Below are 24,091 nucleotides of genomic sequence, written 5' to 3'. Positions count from 1 at the left end.
TTTGCCCTTCCCCCCTTTGTGTTTCCATTCAAATTTTCTTCCAGGAAAATATTCTAACTTTATATAATGTTTTAGTTTGGTCTCTTAGTTTTATAAAAATATCTTTTCAGATTTCCAAGTCTAACAACATTGGTCTCAAATAATACTCCAATCATTGCTTTTTTTAAAAAAAAAAAAACTTAAAATATCAGTATTTGTAAATAATTTGTTAACATTTAAAATTTTGTTGACGTTATTTTTTGTTAATGAAACTGATGATCATGATGTTAAGACTAGAGGATTAAAAAGACATTTCATAAAACTAAAAAATTAACTCATTCTCTATTTTTCCTCTGGTTAATTCTATAGGGTGCAATTGATTCAAATAATCTATGACAACAAAATTTTGTGTGAAATTAAAGAATTAAATATGCACTTTTATCTTTTTCCTTTTTTTTTTTTTTTAAAATCTTTTAAGAACTTTGGTCTCCTCTTCCATCTTGGCTTAGATAGCAATAGCTCATCAAGCTTAAGGCGCCCGGGAAAATAGAAGACTATTTTCTTGTCCATGCAATAGTTGAAGGGTATACCTATTTAAGACACTGAAGCAGACAGATTTTTTTTTATTTGCTTTGACCAGAAGTGCCCTTATGCATATACATTAGGATATTTAAGTTCAAAATTTAAATTTGACAGAAACATTGTACATTTGTATTAGTCAAGGTCAAGCTCGAATTTTACAATCTTACTAAATATTTATGGGAAAATTACAATGAAGTCTCAAGTAAGGAAAACAATTAAAAAACAAGTCCTAAAAGTTGTTATTCTTACTATATGACTTGTCATTATAAGCTGTTGAGGTTGTTATTGAGATTTTTTGATAATTATTTTTCTTCTGTGGGACTTGATTGTAATTCTCCTAATATTTATATGTACTTTTTTCCATTACAAATATAATAATAAATTCTTTAAAATTTAAATTTTGCTTTGTAAGAAGAAGACTGTGTATTGTTTAGACCCGTCAAAGTTAGAAAATAGACTGAGTCACCAAAGAATTGTGTCGAGCTTTTCTACTTTTTTGATGTCAGGATATTTGGATTAGGTTTTGGAGAACAGCTTTTAACAAAAGGAGTAATAAGAGTGATTTTAGAAAATCGATTTCGTTAAAAAATGATTTTATCAAAATTGAGAGTATTTGGATGGTAATTATTATAATAACATTTTTCATGGGCAAATTAATGAAAAATATATGAATAACCAATAAATAAATAATATATGTACATGTGTAAGACCAATTTATTATTTATATAATTAATTAATAATTAGTATGTATATACTACCTTCAGTTTTTAATATAAGAGTTTGTTTGATTTTTATTTTGATCCTAAATATAAGATTTTAATCCATTATGTCACTCATATTTATCTATTTTTTCTTAAGACAGTCCTTGTAATAATAGTAGTTGTAACTAATACATTTGATTAGTAAGGATATTTTAGAAAAGACAACACATATTTATTACAAATAACTAACCTAACTAATTTTCTTAATCTATTCAAATTGGTTAACTAGTTTTTATATTAAGGATAGGAGGTAGTATATTAATAAATAATGGTTTTAACCTTGAAACCGTGGTATTGGATAGTTAATCAATTATTGAAATTTACAAGGTGTTTGGATTTTTTTTTTAATGGGAAATAGGTAAACGCAACTAAGCAACTACATCACTCTTAAGTTAGCGAGTCCATTCTCAACTTTCTACACCGCTCTATTCGCGCATTCATCAATCTTCGAATTTTATTGAGAGACTAATCCTCTCAAGTGTAGAGATTATTGAAGTGGTTTTTGCCTCTTTCAACAAAATCTTTTCTATATACACAGCCTGATTTGAACCCACAACAATATGTTTAAAAAACCTAGTCATCTACTAATTATGTCGGGTTTTGTAATTAATTAATCTCATTTAACTAATTTGATTAGATTAAGAAAGTTAGGTAAGTTAGTTAATTATAAGAAATGTGACATGTTTTTTCTAAAATACCATAATCATCTTTTTTAATACCGCTCTTCCTCTTCTACTTAATTATGATTGAGGGAGTATCTATAGGGGTAATTTAAAAAAAACTGATAAATATGAGAAATGAGTCTTATACTTAGAACCAAAACTAACTCGATAATTGGGTTTTATATTAAGGACCGGAGGAGTATTTACTTTTTCCTTTTATTTGTGTATGAAACATAGATAAAAAACAACCAGAGCCCAATATTTATTTATTCATGTCTTCATAAGAAAGAAAATGGAAAACCTATACAGGAAAAATTATAAATTGTTATTCCAAGAGCAGTGGGGTCTTTTTAAGTCAAGTCCCATTCTAAGGTTGTCTAATCCATCAATTTTTTGTTTTTAGGGACGCACAAGATAGGCAGAATCTTTTTAAAAAAATGGATAAAATACAAGGTTACTTTTTGTATCACAATATTAAAAATTAGGTGAATCACACTGTACAAACTTATATGTCATGTTGAATATTAATAATAGTGATATTAATGTTGATATTGTCAATTTTAATAACAAAATATAATAAATATTATATGAAAAATTCTAATGTTTTTCTATGCTCCCCAATGATTAGTGATTACATGTAGGATCCACTTTCATTCCCAACTCAGAAAAATTCTGCCAATATTAGAATAGGTTTTGTGAAATAGCACAAGGCAAGGTTCACGGCCCTTGTTTGTAGGACTCACAATGCTATTGATTCAATCAAAGTGTTTTCTTTTGAAATAATTAAATAAAATATGTGGCTTTAAACTCTTGATTTCTATTCATATCCACCCCATTTTTCTGCAACTATAATTATAGTTTATCTATACCGTCAAAAAATTCAATCCTATTTTTTATGCAATTATATAAAATTTAGGAAAAATTATTTTATACGTACTTATACTTTCTCTCAATTTTTAACTTAGTACCTATATATTTTTTATTGATTAAATTTTTAACTTTACTCTGTTAATACTGTTAGTTCTTGCACCTTTGTTTTTAAGCCCTGTAAAATTTTTCCCCCCCTGGAATTCAATACATTTTAAGTTATATTCATGGTTAAATTTAAGCAGTTCCTTTAGGTGTTTTTTTAATTTATAATATATGAATCTTCAATTTCACGAAATTGAATTCTTCCACTACTACTTAATCCAATCATTGTTGATAATCCAACTATCCAACTCCAATTGAATTTTGGATGTTTAAGTGGTAATGTGATAATAAATAAAGGATGACAAATCATCACTAATAATTTTGTTTTAATTTTTCTAGTACTTTAAAAATTAAAGAATCAGAATCTAGTTTTAAAATATAATAATAATAATAATAATAATAATAATAATAATAATAATAATAATAATTGCTAGTCATAAACCTGTAAAATAATTTCATTCCATAATTGTTGTGTTAGCTGTTCTTCCTTGTAATTATATAAAATATAAGCATGTTGTTTCTAAAGAAAAGAACTAGAGCCAAACCTTTCTTGTCTTTTTCTTGCAGCAATATGAAGGTTGTGCATAATTAAAAAAATTATATTCTATAATAATTAAAAAAATTAAAAAAAATTGATTCTTCCAAGTGCTTTATATTTAATTCTCTCTAAATTTTTCCATCCGATATTTTTTTACCTTTTCTATATTTAAAACATTTTTGAGAGAATTGATCATCGATGTAATGCTTGATTAGAAAAGTTCTATCATTTTCATGAAAGTTCACTATTTTTTTTCCATCTTTATGTCGCCCTATATTTTTATCTTTCGTTAAATAGCACTTTCACAATTTTATTTAATTACTTTATATTTCTATTATCCACAGGTTTGCCACGCGCAAAATGGTTTATTTTTTTGAATGAGATAAAAAATCTTATTATAACGTATAATTAAAATTATTGTAATAAAAAATAGGAGAAATTATAATCAAGTCTTACAGAAAAAAATAATTACCAAAAAATCTTAATAACAACCTCAACAGTTTATAATAATAAGTTAAAAATAATAATTTTTGGATTTTTTTTAATTATTTTTTTTATTTGGAATCTCGCTGTAATTCTCTCTGAAAAAATATAACATCACGCGCGCACGCGACAGGGAGATTACAGCTTTGCCGCATTAAAAAAAATAAAAGCTCGGGAGCGGAATACAAAAAGTGAAAAGGAAATAGAACGAGCCATAGAAGAGGCTCTTGCAGTTGCAGGCTCGTAGTTTGTTTCAGAATTGTTGCATTTTTGCGTAATTTGAGTATCGTATGGTGGTGGTGAACTAGAGGAAAAAGCCAGCGACCAGCTATGAGCACCGAACAGCCTCCTCCTTCATCTGCTTCTTCAGTTCCAAGTCTAATTCCGCCTTCTTCGTCTCCTTCTTATCAGCTCTGCAAGGGCGTCAATGGCCTTGAGAAGGTCCTTCTTCGTGAGTCCCGGGCAGCTCCGCTGAGGTTTTTTTTTCGTCTTCCATTTTCTCTTGAGTTCATCTATTTTTCTGTCTCTTATGATTGTCTGTTTCTGTAATATCTGCATCTGCTCAATTTCTAGTATGATGTTAAGGTGCTTGAACTGATCCGATGCTTGATTTTGCTTTATTGGTACGGATTCATGCATTCCTTCAGATTCCTGATTATCTGTTGTCATTTTTGGTTTCCCGATGTCGTATTCAGTCCAATTTTGTGCTCTTCTCAGTCGGAGAGTGCCGATCAATTAGGATCAGGATTTCCCTGTGATATCTGTCATTATAGTTGGACAACTAATAAAATGTTCACTGCGGCGACATTTTTATTTCATTGATCGTGGCTTTCAGGTGTACTTATATGGTGGTCATGTGACCTCTTGGAAGAATGACCATGGGGAGGAGCTGCTTTTCCTCAGTAGCAAGGTCAGTACTCGATTGTTTTTTATTTCGTCACTCGCATAAAAACTGTTAGCTGTTCCTAATCTTATACTTCAGATCTCACCATTTGAGTGAGGATTTGCCAATTCAATTTCCCCTCCTTATGAGCATCTTCAGTCAGAGTATAAGATGAAACGGCTTTTCAGATAATATTCAATAGCTGCAAGATTATGAAATGCTGTCATCTCTTGATGCTAATACGACAATCCCATTTCAAATAATCTTTGCGTAGATCTTAAGTTCTGAACATCCACTGGCAGCTACATCACAAGTTAGGAGTTGATGATATGCTGCAAGCCATGCGTGAAAGGCAGTTAGGATTTTATCTGATCTTTTTTTTTTTTAAACGGAGCTTTTGACAGAGCTTCCTTCAATTTTCTTTATCAAAATTTACTGCAATTATTCTAAAATATTGTATTAGCGGTTTTCAGCTTCAGGAATGCCTCAAACAAAATGAATAAAATGCCTTTTATCTATTTTCGTCCAAATGTATACAGTGATATCAGTTATATACACTTGTGTCCTTCCTAGTTAATGTGTAATGTTATAGGACTATGCATTTGAAATTTAATATTCTGGTTGTTGTCTAAGCATATTAAGGAATTTTGTGGAATGTGGAGAGCCACTAGATCTACAAATTGTGTGCTAACATCCAGTTAATGACTCCATGACTGGAATCCAAGATAGATAAATAACCTCTATTAGGAGTCATTCAATTTGTATCTTTTGATGGAGTGTTATCATGTTCCTTTTACAGGCTATATTTAAGCCTCCAAAGTCCATTCGAGGAGGGATTCCAATATGCTTTCCTCAAGTAAGTATTTCTTCGGGATATATAGTTCCCATAATTGCTTTTGTTGTGACAATGCCATTTGGGAGAGGAGGAAAACGTGGAGGACGGGTAGAAAAGTTAGCAGATAAAATTGATTAGATGCAGTTTTAAGTTTTAATATATATGTAAACATAAAACTTAAGCTCTGGCATACACTAAATGATTCTGTTATTAAGTTCCTAATAATCATGATTTTACCATAGCAAGAAACCCTAACATCATCTCTAGGAATCTTTTTTTTTTTTGGGAAATTCATGGATAACCCATAGTAGGATACCCTGTTGATGAAATTCCTGGAATATTGTGAAACTCTAACGTCACAATTTAAGTCACTATCTTTGAAACTATGTTGAAATCTTTAGTAGCTATTAATGCAATTGAAAGTCCTAGTTTCTAATCTGAATATAGAGATAAATGTTTTTTAAATTCCCTTCTTCAAAATGCTTTATAATGATTATTAAATTCCTAATGACATGTTCAAGGAAACTTGCACTGTAATTGCAGTTTGGAAACCATGGTACACTTGAGCAGCATGGATTCGCAAGAAACCGGTTCTGGGCCATTGACACTGATCCTCCTCCTTTCCCAGCAAATACCTCCAGCAAGGCTTTTGTTGATTTGATCCTTAAACCCTCTGAAGAAGATGCAAAGATTTGGCCTCACAGGTATATATAGAGAGGGTAGAGACTTTCAGCACTATGTTGATGTTTAGGATCACATGCTTTTTACTGCTTTTCTTAATTTTTCGCTATTTGGATTTCTAATTTACAGCCTTTCTGATGTTATATGTTTTTCTGTTTGGATTTAGTTTTGAATTCCGTCTTAGGGTAGCTCTTGGACCAGGAGGAGACCTGATGTTAACATCTCGGATTAGGAATACAAATCCTGATGGGAAGCCATTTTCATTCACATTTGCTTATCATACATATTTCTCTGTGTCAGACATAAGGTAGGTAAAGTGCTTGAAACAAGTTTTCCTTACTCCTCTATATTATTGTTTTTATTTAGCATGTCAAATTTTACAAATCACTCTGTCACTTTGTTCAGTCTGCTTCTGTGGAAAGATTGTTTATGAATATTGTGCTGAAACTTATTGAAGTGTAAACTCGTAATTCTTAGTTGTTATAGGTGTTCAGAATGTAGGTCCAAATGCTTGTCTCATCCCACTTGTATTCCAAGAGTGAATTTTATGATAAAAGCTGAGTTCAACCACTAGCTTATAAGTCTTGGCAGGGGGATGAGGTTGGTTATATTGTATGGGTGCCTGATTGAACTCCCTGTACTTTTCTTCTTGTGTCTTGGTATTCTTGAAAGTAACTTTCAGTCAAGAGCTAAACAATATCAGTATTAAAAGGCGAAGAAAACCATATCATTTTATAACCTGGGTGTAGTTCAGCAATTTTTTTAGATCTGTCGCAGGCTTAAGATGTGAAATTTTGTCAAGAAACTTTTAAAGCTAGTTTTGGTTTCAACTTGTCATATTCTTTATTAAATGAAGGTCCCTAGTATTGATATGCATATTTGGAAATTTCGTTGACGTCAAAATAATTTGCAATTGCAACTTCTGGGATTAAATTTGCGGCATTCAAATCCTATAGCTCTGTCAATGTAAATTTTCAGTATTATACACTTGAACAAAAATGTTCCTTATATGTTGTGAAATATTCAAGCAGGCTATTGTTAATTTATCAAAATTTACCTGATGAATTTTATTTGATTCTGTATATATATGTTTTGTTATGTTTTTTTTTTTTTAATTCTAATTTAACTTAATCACTCTTCATATATTTACCTTCTTTTTAATCTCAGGAATAGATATATTTGTGGCTAGCAGTTGACTTGCTTCTTACTAGTTCATTATTTGCTTGTATTCAGTGAAGTTCGGGTTGAGGGATTAGAGACGCTGGATTATCTTGACAACTTGCAGAACAAGGAGCGTTTTACTGAACAGGGGGATGCTTTAACGTTTGAATCTGAAGTAAGTTGTTTTCTCCCCTTCTGCAAAGTTGAAGAGATGCAAAAATGGGTCCTGTTTAGTGCTGATCACTCTCAGAGCCAACTGCCTGTGACCTGGAAGCTGGTTGCAGCAGCTCTATCTTGATTTTTTTTTTCCCCTTGATTTTCCTTTCTTTCATATCACATGTGTATTCTTTTCTCAACCACTGCTCATTGTCCACGATAGCTCAACTCATGCCTCCCATTCCATGCGTGGACATTGGCTGCAGCCAGCCCGTAATCATTTTTATCTTAATTTTTTTAGAAGGAAAACCCTTTTTGCATATATCTGTACCCACTTTGCCTATCGGTATGTAATAAGTTTTGATTTTATGGCATTTCTTGGCATCATAGGTGGACAAGATATATCTCAGCACTCCCACAAAGATTGCAATTCTTGATCATGAGAAAAAAAGAACATTTGTGCTACGTAAAGATGGACTTCCTGATGCTGGTGAGTATTATCAAGTAGAGAAAAAGAACGAAAAAGTAATTTGAATGAGATCATTTACTTACTAAGCAAGGCTCCTTGTCTATCCATTTATAATCATTAATTAGGTTAAGCACACTGGCAGTGCAACTAGGAAGAGTCCAAACTATGAGTATCAGCACATTTATTTTAGCTTAGTCATCATGTACTCACACTATAGCACTCGGCCGGCTGAAGTTTGTCAAACTTTAGCTTCTTCCAAATAGATTATAGCAATAAATTAAATTGAAACAAACATATCCAGACTTGTAAACCTAAACACTTAGACAAAGCATCGTGACTCGTGGTATCAAAACTCCAGTTAAAAAATTTAGCAACCAACACTTTCTCTGGCAACATTCTTTCCAGGCAAGCATCTCCCCAGATTCTGACCTGCTTCCTATGAACAACTCTCTTAGCTGTCTTCTAGGAGAACAATCGACCTAACTCTTAGAAATCTTTGACCTGCAATACATGATAAAAGCTTTAGAAATAAATTGACCAACAGAATTCATTCAGCCATTGCATTTGCATACGCTTCCCTATTTATAAAAGAGGTGTGGATAGGTTTCCTAACAATATCTTGCTTAACTACCTCTTGCACTAATTCCCTAGCTAACTACCCTTAACCCCCCTTAAAATCAACATGACAACCTACTTCTCCTAGGTAGTCCCCTCTACTTTTGTTGCAGACCAAGGCATCCAACAGAAGGCTACTCTATCGCTAAAGCATTTTTTATGCCACACGCCAAAATCTCAAAGCATGATATTCAAGAAATTGATCTAAGTAAATTTAGTTTGGATTAAGATTATCCTGTGATTCTATCTTATCTATGATTATCTTATTTAGGAATGTTTTAGATTTTAGGGTTGATACAAACTTTGGTCCTTTAAATTTGTCCTCATTTTGGTTTTGGTTCCTCAAATTTCAAATCATGTTTCTTTTTATTTAAAACATTGGTCCTTATAATCCAATAAAAACTTGGACCATTTTGCCCCTTAAGGAACGAAAACCTATGATTTGAAACTTGAGAGACCAAAACTAAAATGAGGGCAAATTTGATGGACTAAATATTATCTTAACCCTAGATTTTATTATTTATCTTTATATTATCTTTTTTAATTGATTTAGATTAGATTTTATTATTTTAGATAATAATAATGGGGGTCTTTAAATAGCCCTAAGCTCTAAGTTGTTAGGCCATTTTGATGAATTGGATTAAGATGAGAATTTTGTGTGCACTCTCCCTCAATTTCGTTACTTCCTTCTTTCTTTTATCTCTCCTCCTTTTCTCTTCGCCCCCTCCTCCCTCTTCCCTGTTTCAATCAGCTAGTGTAGCCAATTGTGACCAAAACACTTATTTTAAAATAGCTATCACATATTTACGCTGTTCCAACAACATCGTAGCCCAAGTTAGTTGTATTTATAAAATTTACTGGCTGGTGATTTCTCCTGTCAAATATTTATATTTGAAGAATCAAACAAAAATCCTGTTTGAGGATGCGGCAACAAGAATTTGAAGAGCTTACTTGGGAATAAATAAATTAAGGATGTTTAATTCAACAGTTTAGGCTAGAATAGGGAGAGTGGAATTTTTTCTTTTCTTTTTTTTGGACGGGGGTTTTGGATTTTAGGATCGAACTGAAAAAATTTTGGGGATCTCACATTTTGAGATGGGGAGTTCAGTCTGAGAAAGGGGTTGGAGATTCTGATGTGATAGTGAAATTTGGAGAAAATGGGGAATTAGATAAGATTTGAGGATGGGCCAAGAATTGTGTGTGGTTTGGCAGGAAAGAAAGGGTTGAATTATATGAGATGGAATTGTAATAAATTTTGGAAAACTTGATAGGACTTTTATTTTTATTTTTATTTTTTTTGGGGGGGGGGGTTCATAATATTTAATAAAATTAAACTGTGGGATAATTTTGTGCTGACAGAACCAAACTCAGGGTAGTGGAATATTAACTTGTCAGTCACAGCGCAAGGAAGTGAAAATAGCTTGAATCACATGGGTGAAATTGGGTTGAAATCATACTATGAAGGAGCTAAGGGGATATAAAAAAATATGGAATACCAGAATGGAACACTAGCCTTCAATGACCAAAATAGGGAATTTTGAATATTTTACTGTAGTTCATAGATACGTAAATAGACTCGCTTGGAGGAGTTTTCTGCTTTTCATCTTCATCTCTGCGTTATCGGTTTCAAGCATAGCACTGCTTACATAAGCTAAATGATGACGTTTCTACGATTTAAACTTGATACATTTTGATGCCATGATCTGAAATGTTTATTGAGTTGAAATTTTACGACATGAGGTTCCGAAATGCCATCCCTGAAAAAAAAAAAAAAATGGTAGTATCTGAAGAACAAAAATGATAGCTTCATCTGACACAACAGCTTTGTCTACTAAGTAGTCTATTTCGTAAACTTTGCAACAATTGAATTGTATGCCCCCACATTTAAGAATTGTAATTATAAAAATATGGTTTGCTTTCTAGAGTTTGATGTTTGAAATTGTTTTCACTACAGTAGCTGTTGATATAACTCTCTCTCTCTCTCTCACACACACACACACACAAACACGCCTATTTCATATATGCAGTGGTATGGAACCCCTGGGATAAGAAAGCAAAGGCTATGGCTGATTTTGCGGATGATGATTATAAACATATGCTTTGTGTAGAGGCTGCTGCTGTTGAAAAATCTATCACTTTAAAACCTGGTGAAGAATGGAGAGGGAGACTAGAGCTTTCGGCCGTTCCCTCTAGTTATTGTAGTGGGCAATTGGATCCTCAGCGAGTTCTTCAGGGAATCTGAAAGATCCATTACTTTGTCCTACACGGTAATAATGGTTCTTGTGTTTTGGCAAAAGTACCGGTAATCATAGTTGATCAATAAATGTAAATATTTTTTTTAACGTACAATATTAATGAATCACAAAAGCTTTAGCGGGACATTGCCATGCCTTGGAAAATCTAAATGTAGCGAGGAGAAATTCTGATTTCAATTATTTGTCTTCATTGTTTGACATGGTTCTTTATTATAATGAAGTTATGAACAAATACTTGGAAATATACTTTCATAATGCTGGTGTGTTTTCATCGAATTCCAAATTTTTCAGTTGTTTAATATGATACATATCAATCCATTTTTACTCTGGAATTCGGCTCTCATTGGACAGTGGAGCGGTCTTCAGTTTATTATAGAGTGGTCTTCAGTTTCGTTGCTGCGCTTTGATATTTGGAATTTGATATCTGATTGGGTCAGCTACTGGGAAATCTATTATTTACTCTGGTTTTAATCGGATTGCTCAATTTTGAAACCACCCCCCCCCCCAAAAAAAAAAGAAAAAGAAAAATGGGATTGATCACTGCTCAGCTGTCCTTTCCGCGTGCACATGCTACTGTGTAACTAATTAGTTTCGTCAGACTTATTCTGCAGGTATCTTGTTGGGACACGGATGGATCACGACAGGAAAGTTTCTCCTGGCGCTTACCTCCTTCATGTTCCAATTGAACCTGTGTTGGACGGATACAAATGGTGAATAGCATTTTGTTAGTTAATATTTTGCCTGTAATGATGGATGACTAGTTTGATCATGGCGAATTGAAACTGAAACAGCATATAACAGAATTGTCGTCAGTTATTGTCATGGCAGATTGAAATTACAGCCTAAATTCAACAGATTTTCATGTTGAATTCAGTGGCGCAGAGGGATTACTTTTTGAATCCGCTTCTTAGCTTGGGTTTTTGGACCCCCCCATAAATTGTTTATTTCTACATGTTCTAGGCTACTGTATTCTTGAAGCATATCTTATAATACACAAGGGTTTGTACAAGAACTGTTGACTGGTTATATATGAACTATTTCTGGGTTGTACTATTACATCACTCTCTTTTGCCATTTTTCGCCTTTTTCTGGAGTTTAGCTTCGGTTATTGAGGTTGTTATATATATATATATATATATATATATATATAGATATATATATATGATATAAAAGCGTTCCTAGTATTATACACTCAATGAATACTGACTAATGAGTGTGTTCGCCGATTAGCTAAACCGCAAGCGGACGGATCGTAATTAATATAAAAAGTATCGTTCTCTAAGAGACCAAGGCTAGATGAGTTAAAAATCATAAATGTGTTTTGATTAGGTTAAGTGAGATAAATATTGTAAAAGAGTTGTGAAATGAAATTAAGAAAATAATGATTTAAGGTAATATAAAACGGTTAATACAAATTTTGGTATTGGTCTCTGAAATTTTAAATGTGTGGTATTGGTCCCTCAAATTATTTTCGTTTGAGTCCGTTGGTCCCTGGGTTACTGACATCGTTAAAATTGTCTGATGTGGTATTAACACCATTAATTGCTGAGGTGGACATATTAACTGGCTTATGGACATATTAATTGGCTTATATGTGGCATATGACTTGGACATTAAAAAAAAAAAGAAACTCGATGCAAGCAAAATCAACATGCACGCACTGTTGGACACTCACTAAACACACACATACAGACCCACACCACAAAAGCAAATTACGCACAGGAACACTGGAAGGAAAAAGAAGGGGAAGGGGTTCAGACGAAATCTCCACAAGAGAAAGAAAAAGGGACTGGGGGGGACTAAGGGGTTCAGATGAAATCTCCGTTAGTGTAGGCAACAAAGATTTGATGTGCAAGTATTAGTTTATTGAGGACAAAGATACGGCGAAGGCAACATAGATCTCATGAAGGTGACGAAGATTTGGCAGAGGCGAGGAAGGGTAAGTTGTTGGTATAAGTTTTCAATTTTTGCAATATCTCTCCATCTTGTCTTCTACCCATCTTCAACATCTAATTCAACTTAGGTTGTGGTGAGACCGAATGGCTTCTAGTAGGAATTCGTTGGCATTGACTGTGGGTAGAAAGATGGGAAAAAAAGGATGTGAAAAATGCAGATGCGGGGATGATATTGTAGTCTTCACTTCATGGACTGAACAAAATTATGGTAGAAGATTTCTTAAGTGCCCAAATCACAAGGTTAGTTGGTGAAAAAATTTTCTGTCGCATTTGATTGAGTTCCTAAATGTGTGAATTTTTATATTTGTTTGAGTTCTTGGATGTGTGAATTTTTGTATTTTAGGAGCAATGGTCATGCAATTATTTTGATTGGATTGATGCACTGGTTGAGAATCCAATGTTGAAGGAGTTAAAGAAGATGAAGAAAAATAGTGATGATATGAGAAGAAGGATGAAGAAATTGGAACGTGTTATATTTGTAGTTGTTATGGTGAATGTAGTGTTGTTCTGTAAATTGCTGATGTAGTAGAAATTCAGTAGGATGCTTCTGTTCGAAAAGATTGCTGGATAAAGAGGACAAGACTTTCAAGCAATACATTTAAAGGTTGATCTTTGCATGACATTGTAGCACTTACCTTTCAACCAGAAAGCTACGAACACAATGGTTATCTACGGTTTCTTCCTCACCTTTCAACAGACAGAAGCAAGTGAAAATAGCTTATACAACTTCTTCCCATGATGGCCACCGGTGAACTCACTTTTCTGGCGATGGCCACGTCAGTAATTGCCGACACAAGTGGGTCCTCTTGACCTAGCCCTTTCCCCTTTTTTTCCCCTTCCAGTGGCACGCGTTTTGCTTTTGTCGTGTGCGTCCGTGCGTGGGTGTTTAGTTAGTGGCCGTCCGTGCGTGTTGATTTTGCTTGCATGTGGTTTCTTTTTCTTTTTTCTTTTTTATGTCCAGGTCATATGCCACATTTAAGCCAGTTAATGTGTCCACCTCAGCAATTAACGGTGTTAATGCCACATCAGACAATTTTAACAGTGTCAGTAACCCAGAGACCAATAGACTCAAACGGAAATAATGAGGGACCAATACTGCACGTTTAAAATTTGAGGGACCAAAATTTGTATTAACTCTAATATAAAATCAACTTGACTTTGAAACAATTAAGGGACTAGGGTTATTTTTCACTAAAATACTTTATAAAAATGGATTAATCACTTCTCAAGTAGTACTTAATAATAAGTTTAGTTAGTCGGGGTTCACAGAATTGATTAAGCTTTCTCAAGTCAAAACCAAATGTTTGCATTCACAATAAGACATAGCAATCTCTTGCATTTGTTTGAAAAGGTTGCACTTTGTAAACCAAAACCCATTTAGTCTATGCTAGGTTAACAGATACATCTTCGTTCTATTAACAAACTGTCTATTTACTCAGTTAAATTTTCAAACTAGTATGTTTTTACCAAAGTTCACAGATTAACTTAACTTTCTCAAGTTTAAACTAATCAAACAATCAATCCAAATGATGGCCAGATACAAGGAAGCATTAAGCTCAAGGTAAAAACAACTGAACATTATCATTAATACTCAAGAGTCAAGAGATAGTAAAACCAAGTCTCAATCCATAAAATAGATCAAAATAACCCTAGAAAAACTGATTTAGCTATACATGTTTAGTAAGAAGCTACAACTATAAGAATAGCTAGTAGTCATTACAGAAACAAGAAGGGAAGAAGAAGGAAACCCAAAAAAATCGAGTGAAAAACTTTGAATTTCTTTTAGCTTCGAGCCCAAAGTTTTCAAGCCTCCAAACCTCCAAACCCTAGCAGAGCAAGCCTCCAAAATCTCCCCAAAGTTGAAGTGTCCTTTGAAAAACCGAGTCTCCCCATGTACAAGTCCTAATTTTTAAGTTATATCATAAAACGCACAGCTACGAGGGGTTAGGTGCCGTGATAGATGTGGTAATCTGCTGCGGTGGATATCACAGAATGGGCATCACTTGTAAAGAGTTGGGCGCCGCGGAGGATGTGATCAGGCTCCGCAGCGCATTACACAGAATAGGCATCCCTTGGGTCAGATGAGGGCGCCGCAGCGGTTGTGATCAGGCGCCGCGGCGCCTTACACAAAATTGCTTCCCTTGCTTTCTGTCTGAGCCGCCGTGGCATTTGGCTTCATGCGCCACGACGGTTTGTCTTTGTTTAGGCTCTCTACTTCTGATCTCTCTTCCTTACTTGCTTCAGACTCTTTTCCTGCAAAGTTGACTTCCAAAACAAATAAAAAAGCGCTAAAACAAGTTGAATAAGTAGAAGTTTTGAGAGGTTATCAAAGTGGTAATGTAGGATCGTTGACCGGCATGTAATTCCACTTTAGGAAGGCTCTATCCCTGTAAATTTTGTTTCACTGCGAATGGCCTAAAGAACGAATATAGTATGAATATGATGGGGTAAAAAGGGAGAGGATGGAGCATATTTATTGGAACATGATAAATATGTCTTTTCCGGTGAATAAATAAAGTAAGTATGATAAATACATGGTCAATATATTATCTTTTCATATTAGAATAATAACTCAGTTAAATTAGCTCAATTAGCAGGTGAACAGATTGCATTAACCTAGGGATTTAAAAAAACAGGTGAGAAAAGTATAATTTACCTCGTAGACTGTAAAATCACTTCTGAAACTATAGTTTGGTTTCCATCCAAACACCCCCTTACTTTTTACTCTTCAGGAAAAAGCGGTTTGCAGTGTGATTTTATATGAATTTGTGCATGTTTGGATAACGATTAGAAGTCTTCGAAGAGAGTTGGGATAAAAAAGATTAGTTAAATAAAAAAATTATGTTTGACATGATTTTGTTGACAGTGACTTTTTTTGAAACAATGTTTTCTACTACTTCCGGTCCTAATTATAAAAGCTTGCTGACTAATTTGAGGAGATCAAGAAAGTAAGTTGAGTTAGTTATTTGTCCTAAATAGGTGTTATCTTTCCTAAAATATTCTTACTAATCAAGTGTATTGACTAGAACTCTTATTATTAGAAAGGCTACTTTGGAAAAAAATGTATAAATATGATAGACAAAGTGGATTAGAGTCTTATATTTAGGATTAAAATAAAAGTCAAACAAGATTTTATATTAAAGACCGGAGGTATTACCTTGTAAGCTTTGGCTTTTGGCTTTTCTTCAAACTTGAACATTCTCAAACTGATTTTTCAATATATAACCTAAATAAATTTCTGTCAAATTAACTTTTATAAAAGTATGTCCAAATATAAATAGTAACCCCAGCTTTAACTTGCAAACATTAGTTGAGATAAAAGTCACTTTTTTTTAACAACAATACAAAAAATGTGAATGGGAAAATAATGACAAGATGGTAAATATGTAATATGAATATGTCCAAAAAAAATTTTACTTTTTGGTTGTTATATTTCGCTAATAAGTGGTGTGTGTCACTCCTGTTCTTGTGTTTGTTTAGCTCTTGCAGATGTTGCTCCTTCATCATATCTTGTCAGCTACCTCCTTAAGCACTGGCCTTGCTATTTGTTCTTTGGCACATCTCAGTTTTGACTTTCATGGCAAAGCCTTCCTCTCCGGTTTATCTTGCCAGGGACATTTTCAATATCCAGTGGGTACCCACACCTGAGCTGCGGCTCTTAGTGGCGTAATTCGATAGCGTCTGATCCACACAATAGTATGTGCAAAAGATGCTTATGGTTATTGGGACTATCAGAAGAATCATAGATAGCGGTGTTTTAGTGGGTGTGAGCTGCGACTTGTACTTTGATTTGAATCTCCCTTGCTGACTTTACATTAGGAGGTCGATGTTGTAGGATATGTTTTTTATGTTTTTCTGCTGTTGGTTTTTTGTCTTGTTGATCGTTGTTTTGTCTCGCTTTTTTTTTTTTTTTTTTGCCGGATGTTCCGGATTGGCTTATATCCTTTGGTTCATTTGAGCTTAGCTCAAATTGATCACTTGTCTTTTTTATGTAATTGTTTTACTTGTGTTGAATAAAATCGACTTTTTCTTTAAAAAAAAAATCAAAAGAAATTGAAGGTATGAATGAGTTTAGTGCACCTGGAAAAAGGTGGAGAGAATCACTCAAAAAGAGAGTAAAAGAAAACGCTGGAGGCAGAAACTAGAAGAAAAGTCGCTGGCGCATCTCTTAAGCCTTCAATTCTGATTGAGATGGAACATGACGAATGGACACAAAATCTCGGACCAAAGTAATCGACAATGAGATATGATATATTTATTATTATGGTTAATATAATTTTTTCTCTCTTAAATTTGTTTTTCATTTTGATTTTAATCTTTTAAGTTTCTTTTTATTTAAAACATTGGTTGTATAATTTAATAAAAACGTGGATCATTTTATTTTTGAGGCGTCAAAACCTTTGCTTGAGATTTGAGGGACCAAAAACTTAAATAAAGGCAAACTAAGAAAAAAAAAAATTATATTATCATTATTATTATTATTTCTTCAAGGATATAAATATTATTTTCTATTTAATATATTTTTGGGAGCATGATCATACACGAGGAGCCGGATTTATGGGTGACCTGTAGGAGGCGCCGGAGAACGAATAATCATGCTCACGTTGGTTGTCACAGATTATATACTGAAGCTCATAAAAAAAATGGGGCACCTCTTAATTGGCAATCCCCAACTATACAATTTCTTCTTCTATATTTGCTTCTTCCTATCCTAAATAAGACTTAGTTAAGTACCTTTTTAATTTTTAAATATAAAGCCTCAATTTGTCTTATGTTTCAGAATATTATTTTTGTGCTTCCCAAATTATCTTGATGGTTCATTTTAAACAAGATTTTTATTAACAGAGTGGTTTCAATGTAAATAATCAAAAAAACATTTTTTTAATTAATTTTCTTAATGTCCGAAAATAAGTGGTCCAAATTTGATATTTAGGAGTTACTATTATATCAGGTGGCATGCCACCCATTGATATTTGTTTATTGAGGATGTGGTTGGCACTACAACATATCCTTCCTCAGTTTCAGAAGGCAATTAATTATTAATCCCAAAAAAAAAAAAGAATAGCCTGATTTTCTGCTGATTTTTTTGCTAGATACAAATATCCTCTAATTAGAGATAATCATATTCCAAACACAATCAAATATTAAATATGAGCACATCTCTTAATAAAAATTGAATTTTGTTTCTTCATATTGTAACAGTCAATTCCCAATTTTTGATACATGATTCAAGTTCTGAAAATTAGGGCCACTATTTGTTCTGTACTTGCAAAACCCGATTTCACGCCGATAATAATTGGTCTTATCCATTTTTTTAAAATAATAAAGGCCAATCTTTCCTATTCATTCTCTTTACGTCGCTTACAAGAAATTAAGAGGAGATGACAGCTCACGAATATAATAATATAGTTTATGTTCATTTCTTACTCTCAAGTTTAAGCATAATTTTAGCATGCCAAAAATTTTCTCCTTATAATCATAAGTCACACCACAATAATTAGCCCATGTTATGATATAATAATATATTTATAGATGTCTTATATCTCTCATTATCTCCTATATCTCCAATACTCCCATTATTTCTATATCCCACATCCCAATTATATCATATTATTATGTAATGTAGATTCTATCAAAGTATAAAACTGTGCTTATAAATAGAGGCCATGTATTGTATTGAGCACTTGAATGGAATGAGAATACTCTCTCCTTATTGACCTCTCTTCCTCTGTATGATTTTTCTCTATGTTTCTTCTTTATTTATAACCCATGATATTAAAACCCACCTCAAATAATAATTTTTCCTGTTGGGGAAAAAAAAAAGAGGGGGGGAAGAACAATATGGGCAAGTGATTAATTAATGTTACTAATTGCCACCTGTTCACATGCCATATTGAGTTGGCGAATCATGTAAAATTGAGTTTATTAACAATTCATATTTTGATATTCTGTCATAATTTCAATTTCAATTTAACACAGTTAGTCTCTTACATTAATTATTAACGTCTAACTAATATTTACAAAGTAAAATAAGGAATGTTATAAACCATTCATCATATGAGAATGATTAATCAGAATGTCAACTCAACTACGTGCCCACTTCGTATATATGAATTACTATTTCTTTACTTCCTATTAATTCATAACCTATTATCACTATCATCTTTATTTTCATATAATTAATTAATTACTGACTCTGGATTAATTAACATATCAGCTTGTCATTCAAGAAGAATGACTTTAGCATATATAATTTCTTTTTCCCTTTTCAGTTCAACTATATATATGTGTTCTGTGTGCAAGCCACCTTGTGTTTATATGTGCATTATCTTATTCAATTTCTAATAACATTATCTGTATCATCACTATTATTTTTCCATATAATTTATATAAAAATTAACGTGGTGCTGGTGCTCAATCAATATATATAGTCATTTAAAGTGGAATACTTCAACGTATATATAAGTTTTGACTTTGGAATTATTGCTAACAATTATAATTATAATATAATTTTAGATCTACAAAATATGAAATTTCAGCCAGAAACTTATTAGTAGCTAGCTAGCTAATGGAGTCTGGAATTGTGGCCTGCAATGATCAGCAGTAGTGTCGAATTTTGTCGAAGAAGTTAAATTAAACCCACCAGTCTAACCCTAAAAGAAATTAATTAGGATTAAAGAAAAAAAGGTTCAAAAGAAGACCAGCAAGAGTTTAATATAGGAGATGACAAAACGTAATGTTATTATATCATCGGTGAGAACCAATGGTTGAATGATTTAAGTTTAAAAAGGGTGGTTAATTAATTAATTAATTAACATAAACTCTCTCATATACCCATGTGAGGATCCTACATAGGTAGGTCCCACTAGCCCATTGGAAGGACGGCCCAATTAGCCACCAACACATGCATTATTCTCAAAGCACCTAAATGCTTCACGCAACTAATCTTCCCCCTTTTCTTTAACAAAATCAAAATAGATAGAATGCATCAATTTGATCAATATTCCTTGCTCGCTACAATCTATTTGCTTTTATATTTAGCTATATTTTATTAAGATAGTCTTCATATAGTTACACATATTAAATTTTTTATCAAATAGTAATTCTAGTTAATACACACAATTAACAATGTTATTTTAGGAAAAACGATACTATTTATTAAAACCAATAATTTAAATAATTTTCTTAGTATACTCGAATTAGTCAACTAGTTATTATAATAAATACAAAGCTAGTATATAATATCATGGTGGTAAGACGCTACTTGGCAATAAATAAATCCTCTTACAGTGGCTTGTATCAGCCTCATCTTATACACTCACGAGAGAGCCAGACTGTCTGTGTACTGAAGCAGACTTTGGATATATATAAAATACTCAATTTCCTAAATCATCTCCAACTATTGAGTTTTGACTCCTGAATTGATTTGTCATTACATGTTACCTTGTGGAACTATAAATAGAGGGCACACGCAGAATCCTGATGAAGCATCACCAACACAGAAGAATAAAAGGCAGCCGGCAGCCATGGAAGCTCCAAGGTTGGTTGTGGTATTGTCTTGTCTCTTGCTGCTGCTAAGTGGACGTTGCTCGGCTCAGCTAAGGAAGGGATTCTACAGCAAAACATGCCCTAATCTCGAGAAGTATGTTCGTTCTGCTGTATCAACCAAGTTCCAGCAGACCTTCGTCACTGCTCCTGGCACTCTCAGACTCTTCTTCCACGACTGCTTCGTTCGGGTCTGTTATAGATGCATACATACATAGATCATTCATCTTTTAATTAGTTTTTTATATATATACTGACGAATATATACTTATATATACACACACGAAAACAGGGATGTGATGCATCGGTGTTGCTGGGGCATAAGAACGCAGAGAAGGATCATCCAGATGATATATCTCTCGCCGGAGATGGGTTCGACACCGTCGTCAAAGCCAAGGCTGCCGTCGACAGGGATCCACAGTGCCGTAACAAAGTTTCATGTGCCGACATTCTTGCTCTCGCTACAAGGGATGTCGTCAACTTGGTATTGATCTCTCTCTCTCTTCTTTATATATTTAACCCTCTCTTCTTTATATGTTTAACCCTACCCCACTTATAGCTTCATTTTAATTAGTTTAATCTCTTATAAATCAGAGTCCTGCCATCCTTATATATAGTTATTTTTACCCAAAAAAAAAACGAACCAATGTTTATCCATTCATGTGCCTGCGCACGTCAACTTACCTGCTGAAAGTGAAAGTTTCTTATCACAAATTTGTACGGAGTAAGTTTTATATTGTTCATCCTCCTTACACCCTTATATATTTGCTGTCACATGAGTAACACCAGTTTGAAATTCCAAACTGTACTTCCAGAAAAGACAATCAAGTCTTTCGAGAGAGAAAAAAGCATGTGAAACCACAAAACTACTTTCATTATCCAATATAAGAGCTAGTTAATTAATTTGAGTAGATTAAAAAAATTTATTAAATTAATTATTTATTTAAATATGTATTATTTTTCTTAGAATAACCTTACTAATAATATGTATTAACTAAAATTATCATTTAATAAAATCTTTGACATGTTCAATTAGTACAATGACGACTTTAAAAAAAAAAGACAAATATGAGAGACAATGTAGCTGGAAGTCTATATTTAAAACCAAATCGAATGTTAAACTATCTCTATATTAAGTATTGTATAATTTAAATTTGTACATATACCAAAGCAGACATTAAAAAAAATGTAATGGGAAATACAAACAAACAAACAAATGAGAGCTGCTCGTGAGCCACATGCCTACGACTTCCAAGCTTTAGTTGTTTGTTTGATACTGTTTCCTGGAATCTAATACACACACACACACAACACACATAATGGTGCAGGCTGGGGGGCCCTTCTATGAAGTAGAACTGGGAAGGCGTGATGGAAGGATATCCACAATCGCCAGTGTTCAACACAGTCTTCCTCAACCTTTTCACAATTTGAATCAGTTGAACTCTCATTTCTCCAGGCGTGGCCTATCTCAGACTGATCTCGTCGCATTATCAGGAGCTCACACATTAGGATTTTCTCACTGCAGTAAATTCTCCAACAGGATCTACAACTTCAGCCCCAGGAACAGAATAGACCCATCCTTGAATCTTCAATACGCTTTTCAACTCAGGAACATGTGTCCCTCGAAGGTTGACCCTAGGATCGCCATTATATGGACCCTGTTACTCCCCAGAAATTTGATAACCAGTACTTCAAGAATCTTCAGAACGGGATGGGTCTCTTCACTTCTGACCAAGTTCTCTTCACTGATGGAAGATCTAGGGCTACTGTTAACTTGTTTGCTTCTAATGAAGCTGCTTTTAACTCTGCTTTCGTTTCTGCTATGACCAAGTTGGGAAGGGTTGGAGTTAAACTGGAAGGCAGGGTGAAATTAGGGTTGATTGCAGCAGAGTGAAACTAGAAGTAGAGAAGGTGCAATCGTGCTATTTAATCGAAATTTTTTTTTTCCGTTCTGGGTTTGATAGGTTTTTTTCTGGTGCATTTTGTAATAACCACAATTCTTCATGATCTCAAGTGTTGTGAAGAAATTGGTTGAGAAATAAGATATCATATGTTGGTTCTTTTAGTCTAGAGAATAAAATTTTAAAGTGAAATTTGTTTTTGTTTCGGTAAAATTACATAAGATTACATGGACGTTCTTTTTATTTTTAAAATACATATTTACATTTTAAAAAAATTAGGAATATTCTATTAAAAGTTCCAAAATACTCCTTTTTTTTTGTAATTATATTAAAAAATTTTAAATTTAAATAAGCATAAATTATATTGACTAACTCATCTCTTATCATATTGAAGGAAGAATTGGACAAAAAGAATATGAAAAATAATACTAATCTCAAATCAGTCTTTATTCATATACCTTAATAATAGGTTTAAATTACACTTGATAAGAACATAATAACACATGTTTATAAGAATTCCTAATTTAAATAGTATTTATCAGGATTTTTTATGAGATTTTCGTTATATTCAATCTCTATCTTTTTATGAAAAATATTGAATTTCTAATTCATTAATTTTTTAACATACGTGTTTAAAATATTATTTTATCCAATTTATATATTTAAATTTTAAAAATTAAAAAAGGAATAAGTTTACACACCTAAAAATTTAAACTATAAATAAAAAGTAAAATATATGTGCATTATTTTTTGGGTAACCTAAATAATTTCTAAAGCTATTTTGGTTTGATTATTATGATTTAACCATCAATTAGATGAATGGAAATAAGATCTTGAAAGTAGATGAGACGTTTGTATTATATAAATATTGATTTAAAGAAAGATTTATATGAGTTCTAAATATAATGGAGTATAGTAATTAAGATGAAATAGAGAGGAAACTATAGTGTATTTACTATTAATTTTAATGTCTTTTTTATTTCTTCTAAATGCAAGTCATTTTAAACCCTTCATCGAATTATATAAATAATATCTTTTTGGTGCAATAATTTAAATAATTAGTAAATAATCCAATAAGTGCATGAGTATGGGGTGACTTTCCTTTTCTTTTCTTTCTTTTTGCCAACTGGGGGGACTTTCCAATAGTTAGATTTTTTAAAATTATATCATAACTATATATAACCATAGATGCTATGATTTGAATTTATAGTTCACGAATGAAATTTTTGAAAAAAAAAAAAAGGTGGGAAAGCACAGGCATTGACTTGGTAAAATGGGGGATTAAAAAGCACGCAACAGAACAGAGTCACGTCAATGGTTTGGTGCAGATGGGAATATGACATTATAACAGGGTTGTTGTTTCCGACAACTTTAACTATTTGCTTTCTCCGCTCAGCTTTTGTCCACCCCTCCTTCTCCAAGTACTACTTCCCTTCAACATTTCTCACATCATCTTTTTGACCTCTCCATTCAAAAACCAGAGTATTGTTTGTTATATTATGCATTAACTTGCAGCTGCACAACAACAACAGAGGATCTCTGTTCTTCATCAATACCGCTGTCCCGATCAGATCATAATTCGCAACATTCTTCCAAAACTCCTTACTAAACTCGAAACCAGTAACCAGTTTTTTGTGTAAAAGCAAAAAAAAATGATG

General features: G+C 32.9%; 2 protein-coding genes and 1 pseudogene across 2 annotated transcripts; all 3 read left to right on the top strand.

Moving 5' to 3' along the window:
• The first annotated feature begins 4,224 nt into the window (after window positions 1–4,224).
• On the top strand, window positions 4,225–12,090 carry LOC114711158 (putative glucose-6-phosphate 1-epimerase). Its single transcript, XM_028895512.1, is given in 10 exon segments — window positions 4,225–4,434; window positions 4,437–4,453; window positions 4,813–4,887; window positions 5,660–5,716; window positions 6,239–6,399; window positions 6,543–6,683; window positions 7,610–7,712; window positions 8,084–8,183; window positions 10,805–11,044; window positions 11,631–12,090. Coding segments are annotated over 9 exon segments (996 nt in total). The 5' UTR covers window positions 4,225–4,307; the 3' UTR covers window positions 11,020–11,044; window positions 11,631–12,090.
• Window positions 12,091–13,071: 981 nt separating this feature from the next.
• On the top strand, window positions 13,072–14,069 carry LOC114711168 (uncharacterized). The gene is made up of 3 exons (XM_028895522.1): window positions 13,072–13,227; window positions 13,331–13,509; window positions 13,949–14,069. Exons 1-3 carry the CDS (start codon window positions 13,072–13,074, stop codon window positions 14,067–14,069), a joined length of 456 nt encoding a protein of 151 aa, XP_028751355.1.
• A 6,408-nt stretch (window positions 14,070–20,477) lies between these two features.
• LOC114711174 (peroxidase 16-like) lies at window positions 20,478–22,443 on the top strand (annotated as a pseudogene).
• Window positions 22,444–24,091: the final 1,648 nt, after the last annotated feature.

Source organism: Neltuma alba, unplaced genomic scaffold, assembly GCF_004799145.2.
Source record: "Neltuma alba isolate B1F8T4 unplaced genomic scaffold, ASM479914v2 tig00011281_pilon, whole genome shotgun sequence".
NCBI lineage: Eukaryota > Viridiplantae > Streptophyta > Magnoliopsida > Fabales > Fabaceae > Neltuma > Neltuma alba.
Note: the sequence above shows the minus strand (reverse complement) of the source record. Positions and strands in the feature narration are given on the sequence as shown.

What these genes read in the sequence shown, in the direction of transcription:
- LOC114711168 (XM_028895522.1), top strand. Translation starts at nt 13,072, where the DNA reads ATGGCTTCTAGTAGGAATTCGTTGGCATTGACTGTGGGTAGAAAGATG. An exon ending in TTAAGTGCCCAAATCACAAG is followed by an intron (nt 13,228 to 13,330) that starts GTTAGTTGGTGA and finishes TTTGTATTTTAG; the next exon opens with GAGCAATGGTCATGCAATTA. An exon ending in TTGTTCTGTAAATTGCTGAT is followed by an intron (nt 13,510 to 13,948) that starts GTAGTAGAAATT and finishes TTTTATGTCCAG; the next exon opens with GTCATATGCCACATTTAAGC.